The following is a 23,975-nucleotide window of genomic DNA, read 5'->3' as shown; positions in this document are numbered from 1 at the left end:
AAATAAAGAAAGATATAGTGGGAAACTACGATTGTGTAAACTTGAAAGGGAAAATACACAAAACCCTGGAATCTGCAGGCAGCCCGTCTGGATCTGAAAGCGATGGCTAGCTTAAATTTCCTAGGTGACCTGTCCAACTCATTCGATGTAAACCTATCCCTCCTCATCAATCAACACTCAATTAAAAAGTCATCAATGGAACAAGTTGTCATCATCCATCCCGGGTCCAGGAGACACACGAGAGGCAAAGCTTTCATTCTGCAAAAATTGGGTCAATTCTGTGACGATAAATCAATTCTATGGCAAGGGATCAATCCTGTGGCAACAGATCATTTTCTGGCTATAAATTAATTCTACAGCATTTGGGTCAATTCTGTGGCAATGGATCAATGTGCAGCATCGTCCCAGACTTGCACTCAGTGTGGTAGTGGGCGGGGTAAAGGACATCTTACCGGCCGGCCGCATGGTGACTTTTCACGCTGTATCGTTCCAATCCTGCCTCATTAATCATGCATTTCGATGGAGGGCAGGCTCTGACTCGCCCGGCATGCCATCACCTCGTCCTTTCATCACGCAGGGCGCCACATTTAAAGTGCAGCCGCATGCACACCCCTCAGTGCTTCCAGCCCAGGACTGATGCAAAGAAGATATGGCTCCCGAAGGCAAGAGGACTGCCCACCGCCTCCCGCCCTGGTTTAGTGACGCGTCCCTCAAGTGCCTTTTGAACACCGTGGATTTCCGCCGTGATGTCCTCTACCTCGCTCTGGCTGCAGGGGGGGCAGCAACAATACCACTCCAGCTTGATAGGCGATGGCAACAGTGATCAGTGCCAATGCTGCACAGAAGAGGCTGGCCATCCAATGCAGATGGAGGATGAATGATCTCATCCGTGCAGCCAGGGTACGGCAACCATCTCATCACTCTAAACTCACACACTCAAGCCCATGACACATTCCCTGGCATCTCACTCACTGCCAGTTTACTCTCTCACACACACCCTCACATCTCCATCTGGCCATATCTCCTGTGGAGACTGCCTTCTCAGCCCTCACCATCTTGAGGCCACTTGCACAAATCAACCTTTACCCCCAAGCATAGCCTGGGATAACCCCCTTCCCCAGTACAACCCTCACCCTGCAGCCTCTTCCCTTGCCTTAGGGCCACTTCTCCCCCTTCCCCAAGCAAACCCTCGCCCTGCAGCCGTTGAGAAACCACTCCTGCCTTATGGTTGTCTGGTAGGTAGAGACCAGCCCTGGAGCACCCCCTAAAAGTGATGTGGTGCTGCCTGCAAAGCCTGGTGCTGATGACCGCGAGTGCTGCCCGAAGCAAGGTGGGCAAACAAACCTCAAAGTCCTGAGTGAAGTGCAGCTCACCAGGTGCACGTCATTCATGCACGGTTGTGAAATATGTTGGCGTGCTCAGGTGATCCAGCGTGGGGGGGATGATTCCAGTGAGCTGGGCTTATAATGATAGGCAGATGTATTACAATGAGGTTCCCAACGCCCGACAGCGGGAAATGTAGCCCACCATTGACGGACAGAGCAGGTGATTGCAAACTGGTTTCACGACACCATGAAACCGAGTTTTGGCCTTTTTGCTATAGTGTCGGCTCACGCCACCGAACACGCCCGATGCCAGTGGGCACGGAAAATTCAGCCCAATGTTACACTCCAGACGAGCTAAAACATAGAATGTGCTATTCGACAGAAAGTTCTGCCTCACATCAACTTTAATCCACAAACTGCTACTCTTCCTCCTCACTGGCCCTATATACAATGCAAAATCAAGTTGCTGCAGTTTCTCTGTCATCAGTTAGGGCAGAAATTTTCTGCCTGTCGGGTGGACTGGATGGGGGTGAGTGCGGACCCGATTGGCGCCCCCGATCGGGTCTGTGCCGCCATTTTATGTGGCGGGCCAATTAAGGCCCGCCCAGCGCAACGCGCACCCGGAAGCGCTGAGCGCTCGCTCTGCGGGCAGGGGGGGGGCATTGCCTGAGTCAGGGCCTGCGCTCATACGCGCATGCCCACGAAAAAGCTCAGAAATCTCCCTGAGGCACAGAGCTGCCTCAGGGAGATTAGCTTTAAGTCCAAAAAGTTTAATAAAGTGGCGAGAAAATTTTTATGACATGTCCCCTTGTGTGAAACTGTCACATGAGCTGGGACATGTGCATTAATTTCAATAAAAACTTATGTCAAAATTTAAAATCATTCATGAAACCTCATCCCGCCCGTGGATGAGGTTCCATGGAAAATGCGAAGGCCGCCTGGGCTCTTCGCCTGCCCGCCGACCTTAAGGCTGTTAATTACTTTAATTGAGAGTTAAATGGCCTTTATAGGCCTTTGACAGTTCAGTGGGTGCACGCCTGCCGAACAGAAAGTCCGAATGACGCGCGGTGACGTTGGGGTGCATGCCCGATGTCGCCATGTGTCATTTTACGCCTCGGCGAGTGGGCCCCGCCCCCGCTCGCCGACCCGAAGATTCAGCCGTTAGTTTCAAACTGGTTAGGGACACGAGGTAAATCATTATTCTGAAGTTTGTTTACAGACGGATGAAGTGTTGTTGTCTAAAGGATGATTCTGCAACCCTGAGCTTCCAGTGATTGAGGCCACTGGCTGGGGCACCGGATTACAGAATCACCTTTCCAGTTTTGTGCTGTAAATTATTGACAAGCCTAGAAATAGTCAGCAAAGTCAAAGGATCAATGTTGGCAACAAAGCAAAATCTGAACATTAGTTTAATGCCAAGCTATAATTTAAAAAAAAGATTGTGCAGGTACAGGTAACAGAGACCTTCTTGAGAAACATATTCTACCTTTAAGTTGCCTCTTAAATATTTCTAGGGTTTCTGTCTCCATTACCAATAGATGCTGGTCCATCATAGGCATGCTAATAAGGTCAGGAGAGCTGTGTCTGGTCTTCTGCCGTTTTTTTTGGGGAAAGCAGTTGCTCGTCAATGAAACATGCCCCCATGACCAACCCCCTCAGTCTTTCAGGGATAAGTCAAAAACCGGAAAGGAAGGTTTCATTTTAATTCTCTCCTTCCCTCTCCCCTGGCAAGATATCCAGGAGCAAATGAGGCCTTTTGGCTGCCGATCTCCAAGTTTCTTTCTATTTTTGCCCATCAATCTGAATAAGGCAGGGGAGGTGTGGCAGTGAGGTGGGGGGTGTGAAAAAGAGGGTGGGATGCACCAGAATTTCACTCGATCAGGCCATGTTAACAAGGCAAAGCAGGAAATTACAGCACACGTAAAGCCCAGACACTGTCCAGTACAGGGTTCGGCAAAGCAGGAGCCACCAAAATCTTCTCATTTCGTTATAACAACTTTGTTGTTTCTTTGGACAAGGTAGGCTTTACTTACTTATTCTTCATTTCCCGCTTTCATTTTTTAATGTTTTACCATTTTCTCCCTCTCCCTATCTCACTCACAGACACACACACACACACAAACTGGGTTTATTGGTCTGTGTATCAATGTAGTGCATGCATGTGTTTGGCCTCCAAAGGTCACGTCCAACGTCAAAGTAAACAATTGGAGTCAAAGGCTTCTTATTGTTGGCTTTGAATGTTATAAACAGCTTTGATGTTATTTATTTCCCATTATAAAATGGCAAACCAAATATTGCACAGAGGGCTGCTGGAAGTCACTTTCTATTTATATACACTGATGCTGTGAGAATTTCAGACCTCTCCTCTAACAAAAGGTTTTTAAGATTGATTTTGTCTACAATTTCTACAGTGTTTAAAGAGAAACTAAACCTCTAAAGGCTTACAGGCTAGAACTAAAAAGTTAATATAGGAACATAGGAACAGGAATAGGCCATTCAGCCCATCGAGCCTGCTCCGCCATTCAATTAGATCATGGCTGATCATCTACCTCAAGCCACTTTCCTGTGCTATCTCCATATCCCTTGATGTCATTGGTCTTCAGAAATCTATCAATTTCTGTCTTGAACATGCTCAATGATTGAGCTTCCACAGTCTCTGGGGTAGAGAATTCTAAAGATTAACTACTCTCTGAGTGAATAAACTCCTCCTCATCTCACTCTTAAATGGCCTAGCCCTTATCCTGAGATTATGTCCCCTGGTTTTAGACTCACCAGCCAGGGGAAACATCTCATCTACATCCACCCTGTCGCACACCCTGTAAGAATTTTGTAAGTTTCATTGAGGTCACCCCTCATTCTTGGAAACTTTGGGAATACAGACCCAGTCTCCCCAATTTCTTTTCATAAAACATCCCATCATCCCAGGGATTAATCTGGTGAACCTCCATTGCACTCCCTCTATGGAAAGTATATCCCTCCTTTGGTAAGGGGACCAAAACCGTACACAATACTCCAGGTGAGGTCTCACCAAGGCTCTATACAATTGCAGCAAGACATCTTTACTCCTATACTCAAATCCCCTCACGATGAAGGCCAACATGCCATTTGTCTTCCTAATTGCTTGCTGCACCTGCATGCTAGCTTTTAGTGACTCATGAACAACGACACCCAGGTCCCTTTGGATGCCAACACTTTCTATCCCCTCACCATTTAAGAAATATTCTGTCTTTCTGTTTTTTCCTACCAAAGTGAATAACTTCACTATTATTCACTTTATATTTTATCAGCCATATTCTAGCCCATTCACTTAGCCTGTCCAAATCCTCTTGAAGCCTCCTTACATCCTCCTCAGAACTTAATTCCCACCCAGTTTGGTGTCATCAGCAAATTTGGAAATATTACGGTTGGTCCCCACATTGAAATCATTTATATAGATTGTGAACAACCGAGGACCTACATTGATCCTTGCAGTACCTCACTAGTAACAGCCTTCCATCCTGAAAACGATCTGCTTATTCCTACTCTTTGACATTCCTACAGTTTGACATTTCATTCAAATTCTTCTCAAGTTTTCTTTTACTCGTTCATGGGATGTGGGTGTTGCTGGCTAGGTCAGCATTTATTGCCCATCCCTAATTGCCCTTGTTTAGAGGGCATTTAAGAGTCAACCACATTGCTGTGGGTCTAGAGTCACATGTAGGTCAGACCAGGTAAGGGAGGCAGATTCCCTTCCCTAAAGAGCATTAGTGAACCAGATGGGTTTTTGAGACAATTGGCAATGGTTTCATGGTCACCAGGCTTTTCATTCCAGATTTTTATTGAATTCAATTTTCACCATCTGCTGTGAAATACTAGTCCAGTGGCAATACCACGAATGCCACCGCTTCCCCCATTCCCTGAGGCAGTGAGAGGCCTTGGGCAGAGAATGGAGGTGTCACGCACCACAACGTCTCAGGCACATGAGCTCCTCCACTGGCCAACATCATGGAAAATCACATGTGGCAATCCACCAAATGGATGCAGTGGCAGTGGAATGGCATGAACTGACTGTAGGAAGCACTCTGGAATGATGATCCATGGATGTATTGGCTGAGCTCTCCCGCTCACGGTCAGTGTAGACATGCAGGTGGTGCATGGAAGTGCTGAAGAAGTCAGGGACGGTGTAGGTGGTGCCACTTCTGAAGGGGCCCTATTTCTAATGCTCTTGGCTCCTCTGAAAAAGAACACAGTTGATGCCTCAACCACCCATGACCAAGGCTGCCCCCTACAGCTGGTAGACTGTGGTGGTATCCTCAAGGGCACCACGACCTCCAAGATGGGAACCATGGGCATCTCAGCCACAGGGACACACTCTCGAGTAACTGCCTCCATAACTGAAACAAAAACAGAAAATGCTGGAAAAACTCAGCAGATCTGACAGCATTTGTGGAGAGAGAAACAGAGTTAACGCTTCAAGTCCATATGACCCTTCTTCAGAGCTGGAGAAGTGGAAATGTGATGAGATTTATACTGTTTAAGGCAGGTGGGGCAGGTGGAGCTGGATTGAAGGCCAACGAGAGGTGGGAAAAAGGAGGGATTGACAAAGATGTCATGAACTAAAGGACAAAGGGATTGTTAATGATAGTGGTTAGTGCTCAAAAAGGTGCTAATAGTGGCGTAAAGGTAAGAAAGTAGAATGTGATTATAGTAGAACAAGGATAGCATTGTGTGAAAGAACGTGGAGCAAGTGACAGATGGCCCTGTAGGGGATGGGGTGGTGGGGGCAAAAAAAGGATAGAAAGTGGAATAAAAAGGGGATGAAACTACAGATAAATGAATAAAAATAAAAATAAAGCAAGTGGATAAAAAATAAAAATGAATGCAGAAGAAAGGGGACAAAAAAAGGGGGTGAGGATGGAGGAGAGTGTTCATGGTCTGAAGTTGTTGAACTCAATATTCAGTCCAGAACGCTGTAAAGTGCCTAGTCGGAAGCTGAGGTGCTGTTCCTCCAGTTTGCGTTGGGCTTCACTGGAACATTGCAGCAGGCCAAGGATGGACATGTGGGCATGACAGCAGGGTGGTGTGTTGAAATGGCAAGTGACAGGAAGGTCTGGGTCATGCCTGCGGACAGACCGGAGGTGTTCTGCAAAGTGGTCACCCAGTCTGTGTTTGGTCTCCCCAATGTAGAGGAGACCGCACTGGGAGCAGCAGATGCAGTAGACTAAATTGAAGGAGGTACAAGTGAAGTGCTACTTCATCTGAAAGGAATGTTTGGGCCCTTGAACGGTGAGGAGAGAGGAGGTAAAGGGGCAGGTGTTGCACCTTCTGCCTTTGTTGTTGGGGTCACTGCTCCTCCCGGCTTCTCCAGCCTACCCTCTGCGTAGCCGGTCCCAGGTCCATAGACAGCCTCAATTACTAGAATGTCAGTTTCAAATTTCCCTTGCAGTTTACAGTGACGTAGGATGAGCCTTACTCCAAAACCCATCCTCTCATTCAGTATTCCCATTCGCTTTCCTGATTGCCATTTGACATAGGCCATTGAAGGTGGCAGGACATGTTGAGGGAGCAGGCATATAGTATCTTAGGCTTTGTTAATAGGGACATTGAATACAAGAGTAAGGAGGTCATGTTGAACTTCTGTAAGACACTAGTTAGGCCTTACTGCATCCAGTTCTGGGCACCATACTTGAGGAAGTATCTGAAGGCGTTGGAGAGAGTACAGAGGAGATTTACAAGAACGTTTCCAGGGATGAAGAACTGTAGTTATGAGGATAGATAGGAGAGGTTGGGACTGTTTTCCTTGGAGAAAAGAAGGCTGAGAAGAGACTTGATAGGAGTATTCAAGATCCTGAGGGGTATGGACAGGGTAAATAGTCAGAAACTGTTCCCACTTAAGGGAGCATCAAGGACTAGAGGGTATAGATTCAAAACAATTGACAAAAGGAGTAAAGGTGAGGTGAGGAAAAATCTTTTCACCAGAGGGTGGTTGGGATCTGGATATGAACTTCCTGAAAGGGTGGTGGAGGCAGGGTCCATCGAAATATAAGGGAATTGGATGGCTATCTGAAAAGAAAAAATGTGCAAGGTTACAGGGATAAGGCAGGAGGGTGGAACTAGGTGAAATGCTTTCAGAGAGCCAATCCAGACTCGGTGGGCTGAATGGCCTCCTTCTGCACTGTAAAGTTTTGGCGATTCTATGATTCCCAATCTGAAAGATCTGCTTCCACTCGGGTAAGTCAGTGACAATGCTAATGCTCCCTTTTATACAAAGCACTTAATAGCTGCTGTCTTAGTCAAGGGCACCCCACTGCTTAGACAAGGTGCTGATACAATGTGCATTCAATCCACCACTGATAAATTGCAATGCTGTGTCAAATGATCTCTCAAGTGTCTGCTTCGTTGCCCTAATTGCCTGTCCATTGCTACCGAGCGGGTGGCCATCATCTCCGACAAGCTGTCACCGGAAAATATTAAGCGGAGGCAGCAGCACGTCGGGCAACAGGCACATCATCCTCTTACCAAAATTGCAGGTACGCCCTCCTCTGAACCCACCTCCAGGTTCAGCCCTTTGACTTCTCTTCAGAGGATTCAGCCCCTCTCCTCTGATGCAGGGGCTCAGGCTCTGCAGCAGTTATTCCTTTTTAGGATGTGGGTATCACTAGCAATTGCCCTTGAGAAGGTGGTGATGAGCCATGTTCTTGAACAACTGCAGTCCATGAGGTTTAGGTACATCCACAGTGCTGTTATGAAGGGAGTTCCAAGATTTTGACTCAGCGACAGTGAAAGAAATACAAATTAGTTCCAAGTCAGGAAGATGTGTGACTTAGAAGTGATGGTGTTACATTGGCCCTTGCTCTTCTATGTGGTAGAGGTCATGGGTTTGAAGGTTCTGTCGAAGGAGCCTAGATGCGTTGTTGTGGTGCATCTTGTACATGGTACATATTATGTGTCAGTGGTGGAGGGAGTGAATGTTTAAGGTGGTGGATGGAGTGGCAATCAAGCGGACTGCATTGTCCTGGATAGTGTCAAACTTCTTGAGCGTTGTTAGAGCTGCACTCATTCAGGCAAGTGAAGAGTATTCCATCACACTCCTGACTTGTGCCTTGTAGATAGTGGACAGGCTGTGGGGAGTCAGGAGATGAGATACTCGCCGCAGGATTCCCAGCCTCCAACTTGCACTTACCCCTCCCTTTTCCTGAACACAGAAAATTCAAGCAGAGTAGGCCGGACATGCCAACTTCTTACCAAAGGAGACAAGTCCTAGGTGGAAGCTCTACAGGATCTGTAGCGATAATCTGTACGGGTGGCATTTCACCTTTTCCAATCTCTGCAACCCTTCACTGGGGCATTTCACACATCAGTTGCCTTATATAGATTCTTTAATGCAGTCGCTGCACCTTTACTTCCAGGAAACAAGAAGCAAGTACCGACTGAAATGTGACCAAGTCATACCTTTTCCTGGTAGAAGGCAGTTGCTTCCGACTTCCAGGGGAGCGGGAAATTCCCAGCGACAAGGCAAGCTGTTGGCTTTCCGATTCTCTGGCAGTACCACAATGGCTTGTCCCGATTAAAGTGTCCTGACTTCGGTAACTTGACATTGCATCCTTAAAAGTTGATTAAACAAGAATCAGCATCCATGTCAAACACACGGTAGCCTAAGAGTAATTTAAATATATATATATCCCTGAATTAACAGTATAAAATGCATGGAAGTACCAACAGGCCTGGCAGCATCTGTGGCAAGAGAAACAGAGTTATCTTTCCAGGTCAATGACCTATCAACAGAAACTCTGATCAAAAGTCATCGACCTGAAACGTTAACTCTGTTTCTCTCTCCACAGATGCTGCCAGGCCTCCTGAGTATTTCTAGCATTTTCTGATTTTTGTTTCAGATTTCCAGCATTCACAGTATTTTTCCTTTTGGTTGTTCCCCGAGTATGCGGAGACAAGCAGCCTGCTCTTGAGCCTCACCCCGTCAATGAACACTTTACTTGGAGGTTAATGTGGATGGTTCCAGACATTTGGATTTCCCACCATCAAGGGCGACAACAAAACTCTGCTCAAATCATTTCCGCCTCCTCCTCCCACCCCTTGGCATGAATGAAACAGGGAATGTTTGTAGAAGGGAGGTACAATGGGGTGTAAATACGTGCGCTGCTGGTCTGTGAATCAGTGCACCGTCGCACTGCTTAACAGAGATCTACCAGGAACCAAGTAAGACTCAACTCATTCAGGTAAAGGGGGTTCGCCAAGAGGTTTGCCTTAAATGCACTTGTGGGGGACCAGGTACAGCAGGCACAAAACATGAGGACCATTCAGTAGAAGTAAACTCAGTGTAGTTCAGAAACGTTTGCGCGAGTTGAGGAAATCCTTTGCCTGCCACGTGTGCATTATGAGCTCTTGGCAACCCGAAGCCATGTGGGAAAGAGTGCTGTACGGATCATGGGGGAACGCAACAGTTCTTCCTGCAAAATGGCTAGAGTGAGAGATGGAGCATGGTTCCAACAACAAAGGGAAAGATAGATCCATAAAAAGAGAATCTCATACCTTCGAATCCATGGAATGAGCAGCTTTCTCCTTGGGACAGAACAGAGCCTGTTGCACTGCTGCAATCAGGGAATTTTTCTGCACTGTTTGACAAGCCAAGGCTACCTGCATGTTATCCACTCCATGCCTCGCCATCAACTACAGGGGGTGGAAAAGGAAGGTTACAACACAAACAGTTTCGAAACATCTCTAAATAAAGTTTACTTATGTGAAAAGGGACACTTATTTCTGAACGTTGTGAAATGATAAGCAGTAGTTGGGTCGGTTGGTTGAGCGCCATACTAGAAACCAATGAATCTCCATCTTCTATCCACACCCTTCCTCTCTTAAATTAACTGACTCCCTCACAGCTGTACAGCTCTGTGGACATGTCCCTGTCCAGTGCCTTGCTGAAATAACCATTCCTCATGCGAGTGAGTGTCTGCAGGCTATCAAACTGTGCATGGCATCACGACTGAGCTGATTATGTCGTCAACAGATGCCGCATGGCTGGGGGGAGAAGCATTCTTGTTCTATAGTAAAGAAACAAGTGTCGGCGGCTCAACAGAGAGCTGACAAATTTCTTTTGCAGCCTGTCAAGGGATCTGTGGTTGTTTCCCTTTGTCTGCCTTGAAATAAGCCATATCACAAAGACAGGAAGGGGTGGGAGAGGGAGAGGGGGGAATGGAGATAATATACTACTGGACACTGCCCTCATTTCTGTGTAAAGGACCAATAGAATTTTGTAAAATATACAGAGGTGGCAAAGTCACTTTTTATTCATTCAAAAGGCCAAAGAAAAATCTTTTCTTGACAATACCAGCCCGGCTCTTAACACAGACATGCCTGAATGCCTCTGGAATCAGTAACGCCAGGTGTTTCTGGCAGTACTTTGCCCCTGAACACTGCACCTTGCTGCTATTTCAAGCTTTGGTTGAGACATTGAATGCTGCCAAGTTATTCAACATTTGTCAAGTGTCGCCCAGCCTTGCTCAGCATCCGACCATGCACACTTCTCCTGCGTGGGTCAATGGATGGAGATTGGGAGTGGGAAGCCTGGCTCAGTATTTCACTAATTTCAGTGACACAAAGACCATAGAAACATAGATAATAGGAGCAGCAGTAGGTCATTCGGCTCTTCGAGCCTGCTCGGCCATTCAATATGATCATGGCTGATCCTCTATCTCAATGCCATACTCCCGCTCTCTCCCCATACCCCTTGATGCTTTTAGAATCCAGAAATCTATCTATTTCCTTCTTAAATATAATTAGTGAATTGGCTTCCACAGGCTTTTGTGGTAGGGAATTCCACAGGTTCTCCACTATCTGAAGTTTCTCTTCATTCTAAATGGTTTACCCCATATCCTGAGGTTGTGAGCCCTTGTTCTGGACTGCCCCCCCCAACCACCCCCCACCTCAGCCAGGGGAAACATGATCCCTGCACCGAGTCTGTTGTCCATCCCTGTCAGAATTTTATACGTTTCAATGAGATCCCCTCTCATTCTTCTAAACTCCAGTGAATACAGGCCCAGTCGGCCCAATCTCTCCACGTACGACAATCCTGCCATCCCAGGAATCAGTCTGGTGAACCTTCGCTGCACTCCGTCTATGGCAAGCATGTCCTTTCTTAGGTACAGAGACCAAAACTGCACACAATACTCCAAGTGTGGTCTCACCAAGGCCCTGAACAGTTGCAGTAATACATCCTTGCTCCTGCAATGAAGGTCAACATACCATTTGCCTTCCTAACTGTTTGCTGCATCTGAATGCTTGCTTTCAGTGATTGGTGTACAAGGTCCCTTTGTACATCAACATTTCCCAATCTATCACCATTTAAATAATACCCTGCCATTCTGTTTTTCCTACTGAAGTGGATAACTTCACACTTATCCACATTATACTGCATATGCCAAGTATTTGCCCAATCACTCAACCTGTCTAAATCACCTTGAAGCCTTTTAACAACCTCCTGATCGCTCACATTCCCATCAAGTTTTGTGTCGTCAGCAAACTTGGAAATACTACATTTGGTTCCCTCATCTAAATCATTGACACATATTGTGAATAGCTGGGGCCCAAGCACTGATCCCTGTGGTACCCCACTAGTCACCGCCTGCCACTCTGAAAAAGACCCGTTTATTCCTGCTCCCTGTTTTCTGTCTGCTAGCCAATTCTCAATCCATGCCAATATATTACCCCTAATCCCATGTACTTTAATTTTACACACTAACTTCTTATGTGGGGCTTCATCAAAAGCTTTGTGAAAATCCAAATACACCACATCCACTGGTTCTCCCTTATCTATTCTGCTAGTTACATCCTCAAAAAATTCCGGTAGGTTTGTCAAACATGATTTCCCTTTCATAAATCCATGTTGACTTTGTCTAATCCCGTTGATATTTTCTAACTGTCCTGTCATTACATCCTTTATAATAAACTCTAGCATTTTCCCTACTACTGATGTTTGGCTAACAGGTCTGTATTTTGCTATTTTCTCCCTCCCTCCTTTTTTAAATAGTGGGGTTACATTTGCCACCCTCCAATCTGCCAGGGCTGTTCCAGATCTACAGAATTTTGGAAGATGACAACCAACACATCCACTATTTCCATGGCCACCTCCTTTAGTACCCTGGGATGTAGATTGTGCGGGTGTAGATTGGACCCTGGGGATTTATTGGCTTTCAGTCCCATTAATTTCTCCAGCACTATTGTTTTAGTAATTAATTGTTTTATTTCTCACTAGACCTTTGGTTTCCTAGTATTTCTGGGAAGCTATTTGTGTCTTTCTCCATAAAGACAGACCAAAGTAGTTGTTTAATTGCTCTGCTGTTTCCTTATTCTCTATTATTAATTGTCCTGTTTTGGACTGTAAGGGACCTACATTTGTCTTCACTAATCGTTTTCCTTTTACATATTTATGGAAGCTTTTACAGTCCGCTTTTATGTTCCTTGCAAGTTTACTCTCATACTCTATTTTTCCCCTCTTAGTCAATCTCTTAGTCCTTCTTTGCTGAATTCTAAACTTCTCCCAGTCCTCAGGCTTGCTACTTTTTCTAGCAACTTTATATGACTCCTCTTTGGATCTAATACTATCCTTAATTTATTTTGTTTGCTATGGTTGGCCTGCATCTCCTGTTGTGTTTTTGTGCCAGAAAGGAACGTATAATTGTTGCAGTGCATACATTCGTTCCTTACATTTTAGCCATTGCTTATCCACTGTCAAGCCTTTTAATGAAGTTCCCCAATCTACTTTAGCCAACTCACGCCTTATCCCTTCATAGTTTCCTTTGTTAAGGATTAGGACCCTAGTTTCAGATCAGACTACTTCACTCTCCATCCTAATGAAGAATTCTATCGTGTTATGGTCACTGTTCTTTACAGGACCCTGCACAATTGGTTTGTCCAGTCTATATGTAGATTAAAGTCACCCATGAGTACTGTAGCATCCTTGTTACATGCATCTCTAATTTCCTGTTTAATGCTGTAATACCTTATCACTACTGTGTGGAGGCCTCTCAACAACTCCCACTTATGTTTTCCGCCCCTTGTTGTTTCTTAGCTCCACCCAGACTGATTCAACATCTAGAATTTTTGAGCCAATATCCTCTTTCACTATTGCACTGATTTCATCCTTAACTAACAATGCTACGCCACCTCCTTTTCCTTTTGGCCTGTCCATCCTAAGTATAGAGTACCCTAGGATATTCAGTTCCCAGCCTTGGTCACCTTGCAGCCAAGTCTCCGTAATTGTAATCATATGGTACCCGCTTACATCTACTGTCAATTCATTTACCTTATTGCGAATGCTCCGTGCATTCAGATACAGTGCCTTTAGACTAGCCTTTTTAACGTTTCTACATTTTTTTTGTACTATGGCCCTATTTGCTGCTAGCCCTTGTTTCCTCTACTTTTCTGTCTTTCATTCCTACCTTTGTTTCCCTCTCTTGTGTCTCCTCACTCATCCCCCTGTCAATCTAGTTTAAACCCTCCCCCACAGTACTAGCGAATACCCCTGTGAGGATTTTGGGCCTGGTCCTGTCAGCATTAAACAGCATTAAACAGGAAATTAGAGATGCATGTAACAAGGGTGCTACAGTAATCATGGGTGACTTTAATCTACATATAGACTGGGCAAACCAATTGTGCATTGGTCCTTTAGGGAACAGTGACTTTAACACGATAGAATTCTTCATTAGGGTGGAGAATGAAGTAGCCTGATCTGAAACTAGGGTCTTAAATCTTAACACAGAAAACTATGAAGGTGTGAGGAGTGAGTTGGCTAAGATAGATTGGGGAACTCCATTAAAAGGCATGATGGTAGATAAAGCAATGGCTAATATTTAAGGAATGAATGTATGCATCGCAACAGTTATACATTTATGTATGCATTACAACTGTTATACGCAACCTGTCCAGCTTGTACAGGTCCCATCTTCCCCAGGGTCGGTCCCAATGCCTCAGGAATCTAAATCCCTCCCTCCTACACTATTGCTCCAGCCACGCATTAACCTGATCTATTCTCCTATTCCTGATCTCGCTGGCACATGGCACTGGGAGTAATCCTGAGATTATATTACCTTTGAGGTCCTGCTTTCTAATTTACTTCCTAGCTCCCTATATTCTGCTTTTAGGACCTCATCCCTCTTTTTACCTATGTCATTGGTACCGATATGGATCACAATCTGTGGTTTTAACCCTCCCCCTTCAGAATGTCTTGCAAATGCTCAGTGACATCCTTGACCCTGACACCAGGGAGGCAACATACCATCTTGGTGTCACGTCTTTGGCCACAAAAATGTCTATCTGTTCCCCTTACGATAGAATCCCCTACCACTATTGCTCTCCCACTCTTCCCATCACCTCCCCCCACCTCTGTACAGCTGAGTCACTTGTGGTGCCACAGACTTGGCTCTTGCTGCATCTCCCAAGAAATCATCTCCCCCAGCAGTATCCAAAACGGAAAATCTGCTGGAGACAGAGATGCATCCAGGGGACTCTTGCACTACCTGCCTAGTGCTATTACACTGTCTGGAGGCCAGCCATTTCCATTCTGCCCGTGCACTCTTAACTGCAGTGTGTCCACCTCACTGTATGCGCTATCCACAAAGATCTCATCCTTGCGGATGCCCCACGGTGACTCCAGCTGTAGCTCCAGCTCCAAAACGCAAGTTTCAAGTAGCTGCAGCTGGAGACACTTCCTGCATATGTGGTCGCCCCGGACACTGGAAATGTCCCTGAATTCCCACATCGCACAGGCGGGCATTCCACTTGGCCAAGCTGCCCTGGCATGACTTACCCTTAAATTACCCTCTTTACTTTTAATTCCTCAAGTTTAGAGAATATTAAGGACAGAATAAATACTTACCAGGTCCTACTTACCAAGGCCACTGCTCTTCTTACAAGGAAAGGTAGAAAATGAAAGGATCCTTCTTTGTCTCTTCACCGAACTCCCTCTCTCACCAAACACTAACTGAAGCACTCTAATGCAGCCCAAAGCAGCACCCCAGATGTAATACCCTATCACCACCATCACCACAGCTGAGGTCAGGGATTATTTCGCCACTGAGTTTTGACCAAATGCTAACAGCCAAATCAGCAGAACAAAGACTGAAGTAGTAATGCCAATTGCTACTGCAAACAAAAGCTCAATTTCTGCATTGGCTCCACTTTGGAGTTACAATCTGCAGCAGAGTGTTACTTTTGCTAATTTAAAACTTGTTATGGCCTGCTTGTCATTATTAATTTCACCAGCATTATCCCTCTGCCAAGTTCCACTTAAATACTCCAGTTGTTGGCTCATCCCACAGAACTAGAGCAAAAATAACAGAAGTGCCATAAATGCCACACAGATTGATGAGGAGCATTGCTGGTATTTAGTACAAAGACTGAAAGAGAACACATCACAGATCCTTACAGTTCCTGGCAACAGCAAACAGACCCACTGTGACTATCTGGTTAGAACCCCACTTTAACCAGAGTCGGAGTGGGGGAAAATCCACCATAAGGCAAATGGCTTTTAAAATCACCACAGCCGTGATTTTAGTTTTCGTTTTTGTGCTTATTAAAGCCGGTCCTTGTGGAACAGTGGGTAACATTCCTACCTCTGGGCCAGAAGCTCCAGGTTCAAGTCCTACTTCAGGACTTGATGGCCATGGGAGGTGTTTGCATAATGCAGCCAAACTAGCGGATTACCAGTCTGTAAATCCTTCCAATATGCCTGATGTCAGGTGGTAAGAGCAGGAGAGTTTCCTGGTCAGCCATGCTGCAGAAGGCAATGTCAAACTGCTATGGTACTTTGCCAAGCATAATCATGGACCAATCCAATGGAAGTCCATGGTTGCCAACGCCCTCTTAGGACATCGTACCTGAAGGAGGAGGAGGCTTACTAAATGTGTGAATGGTTAGTCCTAGGAACAGAATGGTATTTATTTCAGTAACTATCCATCCTAACTCCAATTTATAAAGAGATGATTTTAACTCCTGGCAGGAATGGACAGCAATCCCCTCCGTTTGTCACTGTCAGAAGCTTGGCCAATTTTAACTGCCAGGGCTTCATTTTAATGCCATAGTTTTGGGCACAAAGCTGTAGCTAGCAGGCTGGAGGGTAGAGGGCGATGTTGGGACAAAGTTTTTTTTATTTATTCATGGGATCTGGGCGTCGCTGGCTAGGCCAACATTTATTGCCCATCCCTAATTGCTCTTAACAAGGTGACCAGCTGGCACCCAGAGAAAGCAGCCTGCAGCAAGATATTCTGTAGGTGACTGGAGCAGGTATTGAGAGGTTTTGCCACTGGGGCGTGTGGCAGGGGCATCAGTGGCATCTGAGGCATCTAAATGGGAAATCGCAGGAATGAAGTAGAAAATGGAAGCGCTTTGTTTTAGCTGTAGCCACATTCCTTTCCAGCAGATTGGATGGGTTGAAAAGTTCCCCCAGTGTGGTTCAATATGCAAGATCTTCAGGTGGGAGGAGAGAAAGAGACTTTCAAATTATATAAAAAATAATAAATAGAGTGAATGAAAGATATTTTAAAAAAGTAACAAATATAATTCCCATCAGATTAAATATAGAAATAGGGCTGGCAGGACCAGAGTCTAGGTTGCAGCATGCAAGGTTTCAATCTGTCTGGATGGATTCAGGTTCACTGTGAAATCATGTGTAAGGTCCTCATACCTATAGAGATTATCAAAAATGAAAGTGAAGATAACCAATGTGACATGGGCTGGTAATAGTTTGGAAAGTAAAAGCCCGAGAATAGGGATATTGGCCTACCCAGGGACGCCCAGATCCCATGAATAAAAAAAAATCAAGGTTCCCTGATTTTCAGGATGTGACAAGTGAAGTTCCTGAAGGATGCGGCATTTCTGTAATCTCCTCCGAGATATTCTCATTTTTCTAATTCTGCCTTCTTGAGAATCCACTATTGGTGGCTGTTCCTTCAATTGCCTAGTCCCCAACCTCTGGAATACACCTCTCCGCCTCTCCACTTTGCTTTCCTCTTTTAAGACAACCCTTAAAACCTTACTCTTTGATGAAGCTTTCGGTCATTTTCCCTAATATCTCCTTAGGTGGCTCAGTGTCAAATGTTGCTTTATCATGCTCCTGGTGCTATATAAATACTAGTTGTTGTTGTTGTATAATTCTACTATTCCATGAACGGGAGGGAGGGTCAACCATTTCCCTCTGCACCAGTTTGTCCAAAATGTCATTCAGACTGCTCAAGCACGCATCCAGTTGTGTGCATTGAACTGCAAAAAGATCCAGCCAGCCAAGGTTCATTTGTTAGACAGTTTCCCAAGGGTGCTGGATGACACTAATTGTACATCTGAGGCCACTTAGGCTTTTGCCAACGAAAAATAGGAAGGGATATTATTCAGTCAATGAACAGAGAGTGTATGATGTCAAACTGAGTATTCTCAGGGGAATACTAAGGCTCTTGCCTCCTGCAACAGTCCAACATTCAAGATTTCCTCAAAGAGATAACAGGCTGGATAGGTGGCCTCCCAGAGACTTCAGTTTTTTAATTCATCCGTGGGATGTGGGTGTCGCAGGCAAGGCTGACATTGTTTGCCCATCCCTACCTGCCATTGAGAAGGTGGTGGCGAGCCTTCTTAAATACAATTAAATAGCTTGCTAGGTCATGTCAGAGGGAGGTTAAGAGTCAACCACGTTACGGTGGGTCTGGAGTCACAGATAGCCCAATTTTCACCCGATCACCAGGATGCTCCCTGAACAGTATTTCGGGTCTTGAAAAAATGGGGGAATCTTAACGGGCAAGGGGAGATGGGTTTGGTGCACGTGGGGAGTTAAATCCCCAAAAAGCGATGTCAGGTTGGGAGCCCAGTATCATCCCGACCTCTTCCAGGTTTCACTCAGATGGGTTTGCAGGTGAGCAAGGAATCCCCTTCGAGCTACTGGCGAGTCATTTAAATGTTCTGACAGGTAATTAAGTACAATTTCAACCAAGCATTCTGACTTTAACAGCCAGCGCACAGATTTCCCGAGGGAGTTGACGGTGAGATTGACAAGGATAGCTATTACTGCTGGGCAGCCACATCCTTTAGCTGAGCTCCATTATTGTCACTGTTAAAATTTTATGATAACTGTACCTTCTCCTGATCCTCTTCAATGCTGAAACTATCTTGCGAGATGCAGGAATGGCTGCCATGCGAGTTGGCAGCTGCCAGATGCTCCCCGACAATCAAAAGCAACGTTCTACAGAATTGCACTGATCTCATAACTTCCCGCTGACTTGTAAAAGACTAGGCATTCTGCTGTTTGTGGGGGTGACCAAACTAAAACATAAAACTCACAAAGAGGCTGAGAAAATGTTTTCCCTGGCTGAGGAATCTAGAACATGGGGGCCACAGTCTCAGAAGAGTCTAAGGGGACGGCCATTTAGGACTGAGATGAGGAGAATTTTCTTCATGCAAAGGGTTGTGAAAATTTGGAATTCTCTACCCCAGGGAGCCTTGGGCGCTCAGTTATTGAATCTATTCAAACAGAGGTCAATAGATTTTTGGGTGCTGAGGGAATTAAGGGCTACGGGGGTCCTGCAGGAAGATGGAAAGCGGGATAGTAGAAAAATCAGCCATGATCTTAGTGAATGGCAAAGCAGGCTCTAAGGCGTATGTATGCATGTGCCTGCATGCGTAACAGTATGGTGAGGTGACGAAAGCAAGGAGTTGGAAACCATTACTGGCGGCGGGGAGGGTGGTGGTTGTTGTGGCATGGAAAATAGGAATTTCTAGAGAAAAACGAGAGCTAAGTCCATCTAGGTGTCATCTTAGCTCAGTGGTAAAACTCTTCCCTCTCAGTCAGGAAAGTGGTGTGTTCAAATCCCACTCTAGAGACATGAGTGCAAAATCAAGGCTGGTCCTTCAATGCAATACAGAGAGAGAGAGAGCCTTTCAGGTGGATATAAAAGATCCCATACACTATTTGAGGAGAAGCAGGGGAATGGCGGTGTTGAGGCTAACACGTCAAAAGTACTTTATTGGCTGTGATGTTGTGAAAGGCACTTTTATATCTTTATTCTTTTCATAAGTACATTTAGCACCTACACTGCTTTTTATTTGGCCACAAATCTGTGCCAACTTTGTTGTGATTCCTTTCATGAGTTAAAGTGTCACCCAGAGGAGGGCTCAGGCTGCACCAGGGATCCATTAACAATTGCTAATTAGTTGCTTTGCCAGCAAAAATTCATTAACTGTGAAATTAGCATCAGACAACAAGCTTCTGGTTTCTCCCCATTTCAGTTTCAATTTTTTTTAATTAGAATAGCTCATTTTGATAGTATTAGATTCAACACTTCTTTCATTTCATTTCCTCCACTGACAGTACGAAGAAGCTGTATTTGTATTTTTTTAATTCACTTATGGGATGTGGGCTTTGCTGGCTAGGCCAACATTTATTGCCCATCCCTAACTGCCCTTGAGAAGGTGGTGGTGGTGGTGCCTTCTTGAACCACTGCAGTCCCTGTGGTATAGGTACACCCACAGTGTCACAACTGCTGAAGCTGTACCACCATGTTTTTCTTTACTACCATGTTATCTTTATCACCGTGTTCTTCTTCACCACCGTGTTTCACTTTATCACCATGTTCCTCTTTACCACCGTGTTCCACTTCACCACCGTGTTCCACTTGATCACCGTGTTCCTCTTTACCACCGTGTTCCACTTCACCACAGTGTTCCACTTGATCAACGTGTTCCTCTTTACCACCGTGTTCCACTTCACCACTGTGTTCCACCTCACCACCGTGTTCCACTTGATCACCGTGTTCCTCTTTACCACCGTGTTCCACTCCACCACCGTGTTCCACTTGATCACCGTGTTCCTCTTTACCACCGTGTTCCACTTCACCACCGTGTTCCACTTGATCACCGTGTTCCTCTTTACCACCGTGTTCCACTTCACCACTGTGTTCCACTTGATCACCCTGTTCATCTTTCCACCGTGTTCCACTTTACCACCGTGTTCCACTTTACCACCGTGTTCCACTTCATCACCGCGTTCCACTTCACCACCGTGTTCCACTTCATCACCGCGTTCCACTTCATCACCGTGTTCCACTTCACCACCGTATTCCACTTCACCACCGTGTTCCACTTCACCACCGCGTTCCACTTCACCACCGCGTTCCACTTCACCACCGTGTTCCACTTCACCACCGTGTTCCTCTTTCCATCATAGAATTCTATTCCTAATTCCTTTTTGTGATGTTGAAGAATCATCAAATAGGGGATAACAAGAAAATTCCCTTTAAGCAACTTCTGCATCATTTCTTTTTATTAAACAGCCCCACATGGTGTTGATCCAAAGAAATACATACAAACATCTTGAAGAAATCATAAATGCTATTTTCCTGCTTGGACAGGGTGAAATCTCCAATGAGTATGAACTAAGACTGAGGATCTTAATGAGATCTGCATAATTGTCTGATTTTGTTTCTACTGTGATGAAACAGGTCACTTCCAGTTAGCGAATCTCAAAACTGGACCCAGTCTCCTCCCTTTCTTCCAATCTACTGGTTAAACATAGAGATTTACTCTTTACTTAGCTGGCATTCCCCAATAAGCAAATATCTCACCTGAAGAACCGCTTCCTTGGTACGAAAACTGAACTTTCCTATGTGGGTTTCATCAACTTCCTTGATCGCCAATGGTAAACTTGAGGGAACATATCTGTGAACAAAAAATTGTGAAAGGTTAATAAACTTGCAGAATGGACACACAATTGGCAAATGGATTTCAACAAAGATACGTATTACATTTTGATAAGAATAATAAGGAACTCACATCATATTGGTCACTTAAGGTCCGTTTCCCATCTGGCTTTTGAGGCTGGTTGGAGGAGTTCAGGGGTTGGGGGGTGGGAGGAAGGACCCAGCAGGTCTGGCCTTAGGCAGGAAAGGGGGCCTCCCTCAAGGGCTCCCTTTCCACATTGGGCACCACCCCACCAAGGTTTGCACCCTGCAAGTGCTCCCTCTCACCCTGGCCTTTCCATCAAGACTCCCACTCCCCTCCCCACAAACCCCAGGCCTCATCTTCCCTTCCGATCGTGAGATCCCATGCAATTACCTGGACCGGGGCTTAGAATCTGGGGGCTGCTTGCAGTTCCAGTCCTGGCCACTGCTGCCACAGGTGCAGTTGGCATTGGCTGGCACCTCTCTGAGGCGGGACTCCCACCCCAGTGGGGGCGCCGAAGTATCCAGCCAATTAATGCTCCTTGGAGAGTGGCTCCAAGATAGTGGAGCTGCTGTAGGGGAACTGCAGGGATGCATTCCCCACTGACCCATCGGTTGGCAGGGGAGGGAAGCCCACCATCTGAAAATCCTGCCCTGGAGGGGGGCATAAAAGGGGGACAAATAAACGGAAGCCTTTAGAGACAGAGCACAATAAAACTGATACTAACCCATACTGTTGAGAATGAATGGACTAGACTTTCACTCTTGGGGGTGATGGAAAATTGGCAAGAGCAGACTGGGCAGACATGTGCCAGGTGGACAATTACCCTTTCCATTTAACTTCAATCTTTTCTATCGACTTCCACCCACTACCTCCAGTTTTTATGCCATTAATCAGAATTAAAATCTTCCCCAGTGATTTATTTTTAAGCCAAGCTATTCAATCATTAAATCCTAAACATATACAGCTAGAAATGATTGTTGGCCACATTAATAAAAGAATGCATGAAACCAAGCATAATTTCCTGGCTGGCACTTTACAGCCGCTAAAAATTACCCTTGAGCTTGATTTAATATAAAGCTAAGAGATGAAGTCTAGTGTGATTTTCCATCTGTGGTTTAGACTGGCACTGAACTTTGTGATCAAAGCATCAGACTGGAATAGGTTTCATGGAAGCTCCATAAACTGGTACTCTTAAAGGATCCGCATCTTTTTAACTCATTTTAATCATTTGCAGTGCAACTTTACTTTAGGCTTCTACAGATTTTGGGGGCATTTTTACACTTATAAATAAATACCTTATTAAAGGAAAACTAAAAAAAAATTTCTTTCCCCCAACGGCCTGGTAATATGGCACCCGAACTAATTGAATATTGTATGTGAATTAACGTGAAGCCCATTGCAACTGACATATTTGCAAGACTACAGTGGACCAGGAGGAGCTGAAAATAGAACACGCAAGGAAGCTCTTACATTATCAACAAATATACATGGGAGCTCAGGGGGCAGTCAGCAATCAAGTTCAGATTAACAATGGGAGTTGGCTTTGGATTGCCCCAATCGCAAAATTGTATGTCTCAGTACAAGGTAATACAAAGCACACAAGGAAGATCAGCAAGTGCCAAAGCTGAACTGCCAGTAGACATCAATTTACTACTAACATCTGTGCAGGCCCTGGCACAGCTACTTGATAATGTATGACCAAGAATAATTGCCTCCATAGTCCTTGGATCGGCACAGCATCAGTTGTAGATCTATGCCATCCACCGCAAAGACATCTGTAGCAAATCTACACCATTGGGATGGCTCATCAGGAGCCACTTCCTCCAGCAGGTCAGTGGCTAGGAATTCTGCGGCGAGTAACTCACCTCCTGGCCCCCCAAAGGCTGTCCACCATCTAAAGGCAGGAGTGTGATGGAATACTCCCCACTTGCCTGGATGAGTGCAGGCCCAACAACACTCAAGAAGCTTTACACCATCCAGGATAAAGCAGCCCACTTGACTGGCACCGCCCAGTCCAACATCTTTAACATCACTCACTCCACCACCGACGCACAGTAGCAGCAGTGTGTACCATCTACAAGATACACTGCAGCAACTCATCATGGCTCCTTCAACAACACCTTCCAAACCATGACCTCTATCACCCAGAAGGACAAGAGCAGCAGACACATGGAAACACCACCACTGCAAGTTCCTCTTCAAGCCACACGCCATTCTGACTTGGAAATATATCACCATTCCTTCACTGTCACTGGGTCAAAATCCTGGAACTCCCTTCCTAACAGCGCTGTGAGTGTACCTACACCACACGGACTGCAGCGGTTCAAGAAGATAGCTCACCGCCAACTTCTCACGGGCAACTAGGGATGGATAATAAATGCTGGCCTAGCCAGTGACGTCCACATATATGTGAGAGAATATTTTAAAAATTACTACAAGCTCTGCTGCAACGTCCTAATATGGCTGCAATGTGGGACTTTTGAGCAGTAGAATGCTCACTCAGCTCTTTCTAACACATTGGGTAGAATTTTGCCCTTGATGGGCGGGCGGGCAGCCGATCACTGCTGCCGAAACGGGCCCTGCCGCCACTTTGAGTGGGCGGGCCAATTAAGTTGGCGATTCCCCAACTGTCAAAGTGCACTCTTTCGCACATGCGCACGAAAGAGCGCACAGCACCCTGAGACTCGGTGCTGCCTCAGGGAGATCGCCGAAAGTTTTATAAACTGAAAAAATAGAAAAATAAAAAAATTATTAACATGTCCCCCTCATATGACAATGTCACATGAGATGGGACATGTTAATAAATATCACATAAAGTTTATTAAAGTTTTTTAAAACAGACATGAAACCTCATCCCGCCGGTGGATGAGGTTTCATTCTGGCCTGCCCACCAGCCTTAAGGTTGGACGGGCAGGGCCTTTAATTGGCTTAATTATCCTGTCAATGGCATCAATT

At 45.5% G+C, this 23,975-nt stretch overlaps 1 protein-coding gene across 1 annotated transcript in view; it reads right to left on the bottom strand.

The window, feature by feature from the left end:
• The window catches only part of ccdc162 (coiled-coil domain containing 162), a 271,702-nt gene that overhangs the window by 129,272 nt on the left and 118,455 nt on the right, over positions 1-23,975 (bottom strand). Inside the window, exons 23-25 of the mRNA XM_078542866.1 lie at positions 20,921-21,014; positions 9,852-9,989; positions 8,757-8,908 (exon numbers count right to left, since the gene is read on the bottom strand). Of these exons, the coding sequence (XP_078398992.1) occupies positions 8,757-8,908; positions 9,852-9,989; positions 20,921-21,014 (384 nt within the window). The remainder of the gene's footprint in view (positions 1-8,756; positions 8,909-9,851; positions 9,990-20,920; positions 21,015-23,975) is intronic.

Source organism: Cetorhinus maximus, chromosome 5 (genome assembly GCF_964194155.1).
Source record: "Cetorhinus maximus chromosome 5, sCetMax3.hap1.1, whole genome shotgun sequence".
NCBI lineage: Eukaryota > Metazoa > Chordata > Chondrichthyes > Lamniformes > Cetorhinidae > Cetorhinus > Cetorhinus maximus.
The sequence above is the reverse complement of the archived record's forward strand: the minus strand, read 5'-3'. Positions and strand labels throughout refer to the sequence as shown.